Below are 11,874 nucleotides of genomic sequence, written 5' to 3' on the forward strand. Positions count from 1 at the left end.
GAGGCGTGGTGAACCTGAAACATACTTAGTGTGGCGTTGGGCAAAATCTAGAACTTCGTAATCCCCAGGAAAAGTAGAAGATCAACTAGTAATCCTTGCTGTACTCGACAAAGGACCAAATCTGTTGGTGTTGAATCGTTGATGTGAGGGTCGGATCGACAAGTGACAAATTGGGGATGGAATCACAGTTAAACTCTCTTCTGAAGGCTGAAATCGGTCTGTACCTTCCAATAAACCTTCAGCTAGACCGTACATCATTTATGAAGATGTTATTAGTGCGCACTTGACCAACCCGTGAATTGGCTTTGGAACCAATAGCCACCTTCTGATGTTGATTCGATAATTTCTGTCTTGTGACGATGACTTAGTGCAGGAGTTTGTCCAACATATGTCGTGCAACAATCCGGATCTGCTGGTGTCAAAGGCGTCTGCTGTGTATTGCGGAATTCCCGGTTTATCCCCCTTGAGCCTCAGGACTCGGGTGCTTAAAGAAGTACAACTGTAAAGTTGCCATGTGACCAAAGATGAAGAAAACCAATAAAAGTTTGTTGATCAGACTAAATCATCTCGTGGCATCAGATCAGAAGTATATCCAAAGGTGTTATGAGCTGGCGACGAAATGACTCGCCGCTGACTCAACGTTTATCGCTCACGAGTCGTCTTGACTAGGATAATTCCGTGAAGATCTCTTCGCCTACCCTTAATTATTGAAGTCAAGAAATTCGGTCGTTCTTCCGAGCCCCCGATGAGGGGACTCGCATCATAACGATTCGTGCCCGCGCAGAAAGAGGCCAAGATCGACAGAATGGGATCACCTGGAAACACGGCATGATCGCGCCGTTCCGCGTAGATCGGGGTTGCAACTATTCATTGGCATTGACGCGTAGTCTACCTTCATGGGTGAATTCAAGCCAAAGACAGGGGTTTGATCCAATAAGGAAGATGCTCCCGGGGGACCAACCTGGAGTTGTTACCACGCTGCATCACCCGGTCCAGTCAGCCTGCCCTACTTAATACCACGAGTTTAGCTCGACAACAGCGTCGATGGGCTATATTATGGGCTCAGTTGCAGACAACGTCGGCTTCACCCCTCATCTGCAGCCTTGTGGACCTCATCCCGCACTCCTCATTGGGCTTTGACGCCAATCATTAAAACGCTTTCAATCCACCTTCTTCAACTACCAAGCTAGATATCGCCCAACATGGCCACCTTGAACTTCGCTTTGAAGAACAATACCGGCTCGAACACCGTCTACGCCTATATCACAGGTCGGGCAATCGATAATGGCAACGCGCTATTCCTCTTGCGCTCCGACGGCAGAACTGCCTACTATCCAACCTCGCCATCAGCCACCTTAACAAGTCTCAGCTGGGACTGTGCAATCCCAATGGGTGGATCGGGCAGCACGACCAATATCACGATTCCACACCTCGCTGGCGCGCGATTGTGGTTTGTCCGCGACAATAAATTGACCTTTTACCTGAACCCCGGCCCTGCATTGGTCGAGCCTTCAGTCTCAAATCAATCAGACGCCAATTACAACCTTGACTGGGCGTTCTGCGAGTTCACCTGGAACAGCGCCCAGCTGTATGCCAACCTCAGCTACGTCGACTTCGTGTCGATGCCTATCGCCATGACCCTGACCAATACATCAGGCGCCACGCAGACCGTCAACGGTCTGCCAGCCAACGGCCTGGACCTTGTTTGTAATGCTCTCAAGGCACAGAACAACACCGACGGAGCTGGCTGGAACCAGCTCGTCATCCAGAAAGATGGCCGCAACCTGCGCGCCTTGTCCCCGAACACGGGAAGAACCCTGAACAACTCCCTGTTCAACAACTACTATGATAACTACGTGAACCAGGTCTGGAACAAGTACACCAATGATACCCTGACAGTCAACACGCAGGCTGCTGCCGGTGATGTTACCGCCAAGGTGTCGAATGGTGTAATGTACTTTTCGGTCTCGGGCGTCTCCTACACCAAGCCGTCGTCTGGTGATATCTTCAGCAACAGCTCTGGCGCCTTTGCTGTTTCTGGAAATGGTACCAAGGATGCTATTACCGCTCGTCTTGCTGCTGCATTCAATCGTTCCACTCTGTTGTTGAATGGTGCCCAGCCGAACGGGCAAAATGTCAGCAACTACTACCAGAATTATGTTACAAATCATTATTCTCGCATTTGTCATGCTGTCAGCACCGATACTCGGGGATATGCATTCCCTTATGATGATGTTGCGCCGGATGATGGTGCTGATCAGTCTGGTAGTGTTTATGATGGTAGCCCGCGGTTGTTGACTGTTACTATTGGTGGTGGTTCCAGTAATTCTGTCAAGCAGTCTGCTGTCGAAGAAGCTGTTGCGCCAGTTCAGGAAGCGAAGGAGCCAAGCCCTGGTACTGGTGCTGGCGCTGGGAATGGAAACGCCAAACCGGGCCGGTTCCATGAACTGAGGAAGATTGTGGGAAAGTTGTCGCGCAGAAAGAGTAATCCTTGATTCGTTGAGGTATTTGGTGGATTTCTATTGAGGTATTTGAGCATATACTGTACATGATTATGTATATACGTGGGCCTGGCCTGTTGCTTTTGCTTTTGTCCTGTGATTTGATCCGGTAGTTTCAACAAATCCCATATCGTCTATAGTTTGACTTCACATTGAAACACACTGCAATAGTAATGCGAAGATATGCTTCAGTAAAAAAGAACCCCCTATGCTGACTCCCCAGCATGTTTCTTAAGATAATCAACAACCTGATCGGGCACAACCAGCCAAGGCGTATGCCCAGTCTGAATCTTTTCCGTCTCGATCTCTGCGCCCCTTCTGCGCGCCCGATCCACCAAAACCTGCTGAACAGCCACAGGAATAGCGCGATCTTCCTCACACAGCAGGAAAGCAGTAGGGATATTCATATACGCCGTCCCGGTAGCAGGAGCAGTCTTAGTGGCACAGGCATGAGGCCGAAGCAATTTCGCCCAATCCGCGCCATCAGGAACATCATGGAAAAAGAGGGCATGCGGATCACTCGCCGTGAAAGTGTTTGTTTTTTCCTGTAATAGAAATCAGTACTCGCACTCCCATAGTGCCACCCATTGCAACGTGCAAAGAAACAAAACTTACATCCAAAACATACCACGGCGGGGGCGTCCCACCAAAAGCGCCGATCAGCCCCTCGCCAATCTGCGGCAAAAACGCCGCGATGAATACGAGCTTGACAACGCCGCCCTTCAGGCCTGCTGCTTCGCGTTCGAGCTTGCTCAGTCCATCCAATGCACTGTTGACGGGTAGTCCGGCCCAGCTGTGCGCGATCACAATGACGTCCTGGCCGTCGTCGATTTCTTCCTGCACTGCAGATCGCACGACCTGCGTGTCTGGCTCGAGGTCTTTGACTTCTGTTGCTTTTGTGATGGATGGGAAGGCGATGCTGCGACACTTGTAGTCTGATAACTTGGGGAAGATTGGGTCGAAGGCTGTTGATGGGTACCATGCGCCTGGTGCGAAAATGAGGGTTGGTTTGGGCATTTTTTATCTTGGAAGTTGTGATGAGATTGATAAGACTTGATGAGATTGATAAGGTTGCTTTTTGTGAGGCTGTAGGGCTGAGTGGGAGGTTAAATACACATTCAAGTGACCACGTTTGTCGGATGTTTGACCAAGAGAGGGGGGTTGTCGATCGGCCAAGACTCCGAGTTACGCGTCCCGCAATATCAAACTGGGGCCCTCGGGGAGGATTAGTGGTTGACATCAGGAGATTATAGGAGATTGGCGTAAGATTCAATCTCTGGAATGGAAACTAACTACTGCGGAACTGATACAAAATCCACTAAAAGATGTAGCTAGCAGGCGTCATAAACCCTAGATAAACAGTTCATGCACTTTCTTCAGGGTCACTGAGCAAGTCATACAATTTCCCTCCTACCCTCTTGGACAAATCCCGATATGGCCCATCCTCGACAACAACCCCCTGATCGAGAACAACAACATGATCCGCAATCGCAATCATTTCCTTAGCGTGTGTGATAATGATAACAGTTAGTCCGTGACGCGCGGCGACTAGTCGCTGCACAGTCTGGCGCACAATCTCCGCGCTAGCAGGGTCTAGACTAGAAGTGGCTTCGTCAAGAATCAAGATTTGGGGTTGACGCAACAGAGCGCGGGCGATCACCACGCGCTGTTTTTGACCACCCGACAGACCGACTCCTCCGTCTCCGATGACGGTATTGTAGCCCTGCGGGAGAGATGAGATGAAGCCGTCGATTCCGGCTGCTTCGGCGGCTATGCGGACGCTGTGAGAGGAGGCCATGGAACAGTGCTTGTTAATTCCGTAGCTGATATTGTCGTGGATGGACCCTGGGAAGATTGTTGGTTGTTGTGAGACGACTGAAATCTGAGAGCGTAGTGTTGGGACATGGAGGCGGAGGATGTCTTCGCCGCCGAGTGTCACTGTTGGCTTTCCGTCGGTAGACATTGGGGCTTCGTAGAGGGATAGGAGTAGGGAGGCAATGGTGGATTTTCCCGATCCAGATCGTCCAACAAGCGCTGTGCAAGAATTGCGGGGGATAGTGATAGAGACATTCTTCAACACTAGTGTGGTAGGCCGAGAGGGATATCGGAAATTCACGTCGCTTAGTTTAATCGGGGTAATGTTCGAAACGGTGAGAGTGCCTATGTGCTCGTGCGATCCAGCCCGAGGAAGCTTAGTGAGACGAATGAGCTGAGCTGCTGTCTCACGGGCTGTGTTAATCTGTGGGACTAGTATGAGTTAGTATTTGACAATGTACGAGTCGGGGTATACGAACTCCATGAAAGTATCTGCGCTGCATATCCGATGCTGAAAAGAAGCATCGAAAACACCATCATAATATCGTCGACGTTATACTCGTTTGACGCTGCGAGGACAGCCCCGTAATAGAAAATCAGAGCTAGCCATGAGAAGTCAGAACAATCAAAGTAGCCAATTTGTATGAGTACTTACCACTTGCAAAGACGACAGTTGACTCGACCATTCCGAAAATCATGCCCGTATACATAGCACGTTTTAGACCCAGCATCAAGCACCGTCCAATAGCATTGGCCTGTTTGCGATGGAAGTGACCTTCAAGGGTCAGCGTTCTCACTGTGCGGATTTCCGAGAAAGTCTCCGTGAACACATCAGTGGCAACACTGTTCGCATCATTGCATCGTCGTTCCCATAACCCATTAGTGCCCTCAAAGCCCCGAGTTGTGGCGTAAACGACCGGTCCACAGGCAAGTGCAACCAGTGTCAACTTCCAGCAAACAACCAGGCTCCAGATGATTGACATCACTGTAATTGAAGCTGCAACAACGACATATCCACCAAAGCGGCCAAGCAGATTCCGCATGTCTTCTCCATTCTGGTCAAGGGAGGATGTGAGTCTCAGTGACCCGTTGCCATCGTTCTCAAACCAAGCACGCGGTTGATCGAGGATCCGTTCGAAAGCGTTCTTCCGAAAAGTGTCCATCCAGGCCTCGCCGCAAATCTCTAGGAAATAATGCATGAAGAAGGAGGCAAGGCCATCTCCGAATGACACTCCTAGTACAGCAAGTGACCATGTCATTGTCAGGTGTGCATTGTTGGTTCCAGCATAGAAAGTGCTGAATAGCTGCGAAAGACAGTATGAAAACATCGGCGTTGCGCTTGCATGGATCAACGCCGAGCCAAACCCAAGGAAAAGGATGATTCGATGGCGTGGCGTTAAATTTGGGTAAATGGTCCCCATGGTTTGAGACAGCGGAGTCATTTTATCCTTTGGTGTGCGACGACTTTTGAATCTCAATGAAGCCCGATGATGTGGGCGTCGAATGGATTTGGCGTCAGATGAATCCTTTTGCCCATATGGAACTTGATGATTGGGCTGTGATTTTGAATTCAAGCCCTGGTCATCGATTTGAATCATTTCAACTTCTTCTGCGGGACGGCTAACAACAGCTTCTTGTGTTTTTTTTCCGGATCCTTCATTCCAGAATGATAGACGGCTGGACGGATCCTGAATAGGTAGCTTGGTGGGTTCTCCTGAGCGGGCTGCGTATGCCGAGTACCTGTTTGGACTGATGTCTAACAAGCTGAAGCGTACACTGGATGGAATGTGACCTTGAGCCCAGGACGTCCTGGCTCGACGAGGTCCGCGCACAGCCATTGGAGGCCGCAGGTTATCCAAGCTATCCCTCGATACATTGTCCCACCCACTGTTCCTCCTATCTGCCGTGTCCCTTTCCATTTGGGTTGGAAGTTCATCGACTTCCGAATGGAAGTACCTTTTGCTCCTTGGACTGTTTTCGACTGCATACCTGTAGCCTGATTCCACAATCGCACCTTGTTCTAGGATGTACAAGAAGTCTCGTTCCATGATTTGGGACATGTCGTGGGTAATGATGATGGTGGTCTTGCCCTTCCGCCACTCGCGGACTGCGTTCATCACTGCCACTCGATTGGTGTGGTCGAGAGCACTGGTGGGCTCATCCAGAATCAAGATAGGCGTGTCTCGCAGTCTGGCTCTGGCGATCGCAACTCTTTGTCTCTGACCACCGCTCAGGAAGCTTCCACCGGGACCGACGCATGTGTCAATCCCTTTGGGTAGATCGTCAATAGTGCTCTGAAGCATGGCGAGCTCAATGCATTCTTTAGCATCGTTCATCGTGACACTCTCATGGTTCTGTCGACCAAAAGCAATGTTTGTGAGTACTGACTCGTTGAAGAGAACACTCTTTTGCTCCAGGAGGGTAATATTGTTTCGGATCCAGCTGATGTCCAGCTCCTTCATTGGTTTCCGGTCAATGAGAATCTCGCCAGATGTTGGTAAGTAGAACCGCATCAACAGCTGACTGAGTGTACTCTTTCCAGATCCACTTTTTCCTATCACAAAGGTAGTTTCCCCTGCAGGAAAGAAAAAGCTAGATGGATTGAGGATAGTTTGGTCAGGCTGGCTTGGGTACGCAAAAGATACCTAGACTTGTCATTAGTTATCGCCAATCCAGGAAAGGTACGAAACTTGCGTCTTTGACCTCTATGTCACCTTCACAGTGCTCCGGGTACCGCGTTCCATTTGACATATTGTCTGGTTTTTCATTTGCTGGGCTGCGTTCTATCGATTTTAGGGCGATGCCCGCAACTTTTCCTTTTTCTATCACAATCATCTGTGGAAGAACCTGTTCCAGGGATTGAGCTGCAGTCAGACAGACCCAGAAAGTCCTCAGCACCTCTCCGGGTGGAAGTTTACCGGTACGAGCGAGTGAGCTGCCATACCAGAACCCTTGAACAAACATGCCGAAAATCATCCAGCGGATAAAAGCAATCTGGAGAGAGTTCAATCGAGCCAGCCGAAAGTAGTGTGTTGCAGATCGCTCAATACGTTCAGAGAAGTTCCGATGCTCGAAGGTCTGCCCGTTGAGACATTTGACCGTGTCAATATTGGTGATTGCATTATTGGCGATTTTGGAGGCATTGGTGAGGTCGACTTGTTGTGCTATGATGCTGGACTTCATCTTTGAAGACAGGAACCCGATGATGGAGATGAAGAGGGGAATCCCAGCAAGAGTCACTAGCGACAGACTCCAAGACGTGTAGAAGCCCAGGGCGAGCGATGCCATCGAGCGACCAGAGTATTGCAGGACAAGCCCCAGCGGCTGTGATGTAGCCATCTGAATATCATGGATGTGTCTGTGAGCCTGGTTAGAAATTTATACCAGCAAGGTTTGTGACAAGCTCACGCCTGAATTCCAGACAGGAAAGCCCCGGAGCCTTCACCCCTGGCCTCGAACCACTCCACATCTCTCCTCAGCAATTCCAGAAAGACTTGACTGCGGATTCCGGAAGCCTGCATTTCTCCGAACGCAACAAATAGGGCGAAGTATGCCCCGTTCAGAAACCAGCCAGCTGCTCCTAGTCCAATCATCCCGAAACAATTCCGGATGACCTTCTCACGAAGCTCTCCAGCATCGATCTGTCCAGCACCAAAAGACGTGAAAGAGTCAAAAACATTACCAAGAAAGATTGCCAGTGCCGGTGTAATACAGCTAGCAACAAGAGCGCAGATAGATCCGAGAACGAGGGTTGGCAGGTGTCTGCGGGTGGTGAATCCAAACAGTGATTTCCAGCTCGGAGTGATATCGACATCAGACTTGGATGATTTGCGCTTGGCGTCCATTTCGCTGAGAGGTTTCAATATCGTCGTCACGGTTTCCTGTCACTCGAGATGTTTCCGGATGCCATGTTATAGTCACATAACAGTGAGGCAAGAGAAAAGAAAAGACCGAGGGTTGCGATTTTTGTGGCAAAGTGATCATAGAAGGTCGAGTCATTGTTATACAAAGATAACCCATCGCTCTGGCAGAACAATATTAAGATATTGCCAAATGTGGTAACATTGATGGTTGCATTGAACAAAGACATCAATTTGGTATTGTGCCCGATTCCCCGAGTCACGTGGCTGAATGTAGTCTTGTACCTGCATGGTTAGAACTGTAATTAGTTTTCATCCTTTCTGGTCGTTTATATGAATGTCAAACCTGCACGAAGGTGTATATAGTGTCATGTTTGGTGCGTGATGGCCACGCAGAACGTCCGAGGTAGCATCATCACACTTGCGGACTGAGATAAGAAATAGATTTGAATCAATGAAAAGAATATTTTATTCTGGGTATATTGTGGATTCAAATGATGACGGTCAGTCCAAACCTCGAGGGACAGTACCAATCCACATAGGAATCGCGATAGTTTGATCAGAACCACATGTCTATGGGATATGTCCACAATTCTATTGTAATCGACCCAAAGCCGTAATACTGCAATGCACTGCCAGTAAATCAGAGCTTCGAGGCCGCTCATCATCCGTGTCTCCAGAAAACCGGCAAATGCCGTCGGCCAACCAGCCCGGATATGGAACCATTCTCGAATTCAAGAAGGGCGGAAACAATGCGGGCTCTACAATCAGGAGCTGGCCTTCTGGGCCTTCTCGTAGATCCAGTCGTTGAGACCGGCGCGGTTTCTAAACAACGTCAGTTTCTGTGCACGGGACTCCCAAAGCTCAGTCCGGAACTCACCTGGCGATCTCAACAGCGTAGAACTGCATGCGCACACCGAAAATGGTGGTGTCCTGGTCATACTCGGCATCCGCACGGGTGCGGATGATTGTGCCAAAGTTGAAGTCGTCGATCTTCTCCCACTGCATCATCCAGTTGCGCCACTTCTCCTTGCCGGCCTTGCTCTTCATCTGGTCCTCGTTGAGTTCACCGGCGGGGTCGAAATCGGGGAAGGCTTCCATGAACGACTCATAGATCTCGTTGTCCTGCTTGGTCAAGCGGAGCTGCGAGCCCTTAACCTTCTCCAGGATTGCCCAGTATGTCATGAGATGCTCCACCGCTGCATGGGACGAAATGTTAATATTGACACTTCCAAATACGACACTCCGCTCATATAATCGGAGATACGGGGCTCGAATCGAGTTGCGACGGACCTTTCACGGCGAACTGCTTCTCCATCTGTTGCAATTGTTAGCGATCAGCGATCAGCAAATCTATACCGGCGCGGGGTCGTACATCCTCCAGGTTCTCCGCCTCCTCGGGGTTGAATGGCTTCGACATTTTGACGGCAGGGTATAGAACAGTTCACTCGAAGAAAAAAAGAGTACAAACAAACAGTGATGTCAAGGAGGGAAATCGAAGTGGGAGTGCTGCCCCGCGCACATAATTTTTTTGACGGGCGGAGGCTGCGCTCTCCGCCTTGCATAACGTCATTCCGCCCGGCTGCATCTAGTAGGTTCCAATATAAATTTTACTTTCATGCTTACGGAGATATTTGTTATTGCTTTGTCCCAGATGGACTGCAAATATTTGGATGCATGCATGCTATGACATGAGATAATATGACATGAGCTAAAAGCAAATTCAGCTGCCATGTGACAGTGTTCTATTAGGGCTGTCCATTGTTCAATCACTATCAGCATCATCTGGCAGTTCCTCGAACCTCCCTTCATGAAGAGCCTGAGTCACCGGGTTCTCGACATTGAGAAGACCATTCGCTCTCGCCCTGCATTTGTCAGCGGTGTTTCGTGTCACTGGGCATCCTATGGTAGACCTACCTCTCAAATAGCACAAACAGTCGTTCTGCCTCTCGTTCCTTCTCCTCCATAGTCATAGGTGGGCCCTCATCCTTAGGCTCAGCAGCCCATCTCTGCCCAGTAATAGGGTTGAGTTGTGCATCTGGGCCGTGATCGGTTGCATATGCTTCGCTAGCATTCTGTGGCATCTCGATACCCCGAGCTGCCAGGAATCCTGCAGCGAAGCCGTACCCAATATTCTTGGTAAGCTTCTCGGCATCTTTGTCGGAGAGGACAAACATCAGTTCAGAGATCGCAACCTTGAGATTAGCGTGGTGACTAGTCGAGAGTTTCAACAGCCTTGAAGACAGGGTGTCAGACTGTCCAATTGGGAGGCTTCGGTCACTGTTCTCAGGCAGAAGAAGCCATTGCATGTACTTGCGGGGTCCGTCGGGTGCAACTTCGTGAATGGTTATAAGTAAATATAGCAGCGGGACTGCCTTGCTTTCCAGCTCCTCGGGGCTGTATAATGACACGGCCTGATCCAATATCTTGATCAATTTGTCCACGTTGCAGTTTTGGTCAAACGTCGGGAAAAGTGGGCTGCTCTCAAATGCCTTGCCTTTCTTTTCTTCCAGGTCAAGGATGGACAATGCATTGAGGAGGCCGCCAAGTAATCCATCTAGAGGCTTAGACGGAATATCGATGCGACTGATGATCTTCAAAATGTGAGGGATGGAAGGGGAGAAGGCGGCAGCAAGATCAAAGAGCTTTGACACGTTGTATATCAACTTGAGGGTGTCTGTCAGAGCCAGCTCGTCCATTTGTGACAATGGGGTCCTTCCTGACTTAGGGAATTGTTTCGCATGACGCCCAATTTGATAGTTGATATTATCTCCCAATGCGTGGTTTTTGATCAAGTCTTCAAAGTCCATTGTCGTATTGTAGGTTGCATAAAATAGGATCCGACTTGTCACCATCTCATCTTCTGAGTTATCGGTCTTTAGCTTGCCGGCTAGCTTTCCACCATACCCTGTGTCCACAAATAGCTGTCGCATTTTCGCATCAAGCAACAAGGCATTGGCAACACAGCGCAAGGCCGCACGTCGCACATCAGGGGATTCCCCTTCCACTCCATATCGCACCAATGTGTTTATCCCCTGGTGAGACAATTAGTCTCATTCTGACTGACGATGAATACATCCGTATTGCCATACATTCTGCGAGTAGATCGGCTCTGCGTTGGTAGGGTTCGTGCCGTGCTGCCGCAATTGGAGGAGAGTTTGGACTCTTTCTGTCACAAAGATTCTGGTTAGAATTGAATAGAACCATCGGTGCTTAATGTAATAGGTCAGGACTCGCCCTCTGTTGTCAAGTTCTTCTCTTTTAGGTCTCTCTCGAGAGATTTGATCAACTGCACCACCTGCTGCAGCTTCGCTGCACCCGCCGGAGTATCCAGTCAGCCAACCTGCAACCCTAGAGGTGTTAATAGGTTTGATTCCGGCATACCTGCTCCTTGCAACTGGAGGGAGTTCATGGTGATCTGCGCGCCTGTATCTGCAAGTCGCGCGCCGAGGATCGTGGTTGGTAGGGGATGTAGGACGTGTTTCGATCCAAACTTCGAAGGATCTGCTATCGTATAAAGACAGGGAAAATACCACTGCGATCAAATGATCTCCACGCGAGAATGAGAAAAGGAGACAGGGGAAACTTTGACGCGGGGAAAGTTGGGTGCAAATCGTCATAAAATTGTTGGTACCGCAAAGCCCCCACTTGAGCTTTTTTTTTGGCTTCTTCAGATCTTCAATTTGTACAGAACTAAA

At 49.5% G+C, this 11,874-nt stretch overlaps 5 protein-coding genes across 5 annotated transcripts; 1 reads left to right on the forward strand and 4 right to left on the reverse strand.

The window, feature by feature from the left end:
- Positions 1 to 1,202: 1,202 nt before the first annotated feature.
- Positions 1,203 to 2,495, forward strand: PENARI_c001G00197 (glycoside hydrolase family 64 protein; the record flags this gene model as incomplete). Its single annotated transcript, XM_022626124.1, has 1 exon — positions 1,203 to 2,495. One exon carries the CDS (start codon positions 1,203 to 1,205, stop codon positions 2,493 to 2,495), a length of 1,293 nt encoding a protein of 430 aa, XP_022493405.1.
- Positions 2,496 to 2,707: 212 nt separating this feature from the next.
- PENARI_c001G05459 (alpha/beta hydrolase) lies at positions 2,708 to 3,518 on the reverse strand (the record flags this gene model as incomplete). The annotated part of the gene is made up of 2 exons (XM_022626559.1): positions 2,708 to 3,046; positions 3,117 to 3,518. The coding sequence occupies 2 exons, from the start codon at positions 3,516 to 3,518 to the stop codon at positions 2,708 to 2,710; spliced, it is 741 nt and encodes a 246-aa protein (XP_022493979.1).
- A 346-nt stretch (positions 3,519 to 3,864) lies between these two features.
- On the reverse strand, positions 3,865 to 8,161 carry PENARI_c001G11231 (ABC transporter ATP-binding protein; the record flags this gene model as incomplete). Its single annotated transcript, XM_022627009.1, has 5 exons — positions 3,865 to 4,748; positions 4,796 to 4,918; positions 4,972 to 6,961; positions 7,002 to 7,674; positions 7,725 to 8,161. 5 exons carry the CDS (start codon positions 8,159 to 8,161, stop codon positions 3,865 to 3,867), a joined length of 4,107 nt encoding a protein of 1,368 aa, XP_022493539.1.
- A 782-nt stretch (positions 8,162 to 8,943) lies between these two features.
- Positions 8,944 to 9,596, reverse strand: PENARI_c001G00693 (polysaccharide biosynthesis domain-containing protein; the record flags this gene model as incomplete). The annotated part of the gene is made up of 4 exons (XM_022626175.1): positions 8,944 to 9,001; positions 9,057 to 9,375; positions 9,470 to 9,494; positions 9,552 to 9,596. 4 exons carry the CDS (start codon positions 9,594 to 9,596, stop codon positions 8,944 to 8,946), a joined length of 447 nt encoding a protein of 148 aa, XP_022493140.1.
- A 345-nt stretch (positions 9,597 to 9,941) lies between these two features.
- On the reverse strand, positions 9,942 to 11,588 carry PENARI_c001G03461 (synembryn; the record flags this gene model as incomplete). Its single annotated transcript, XM_022626388.1, has 4 exons — positions 9,942 to 10,041; positions 10,094 to 11,211; positions 11,269 to 11,345; positions 11,561 to 11,588. 4 exons carry the CDS (start codon positions 11,586 to 11,588, stop codon positions 9,942 to 9,944), a joined length of 1,323 nt encoding a protein of 440 aa, XP_022493989.1.
- Between the last annotated feature and the right edge of the window lie 286 nt (positions 11,589 to 11,874).

Source organism: Penicillium arizonense (genome assembly GCF_001773325.1).
Source record: "Penicillium arizonense strain CBS 141311 chromosome Unknown PENARI_contig001, whole genome shotgun sequence".
Classification (NCBI taxonomy): Eukaryota; Fungi; Ascomycota; class Eurotiomycetes; order Eurotiales; family Aspergillaceae; genus Penicillium; species Penicillium arizonense.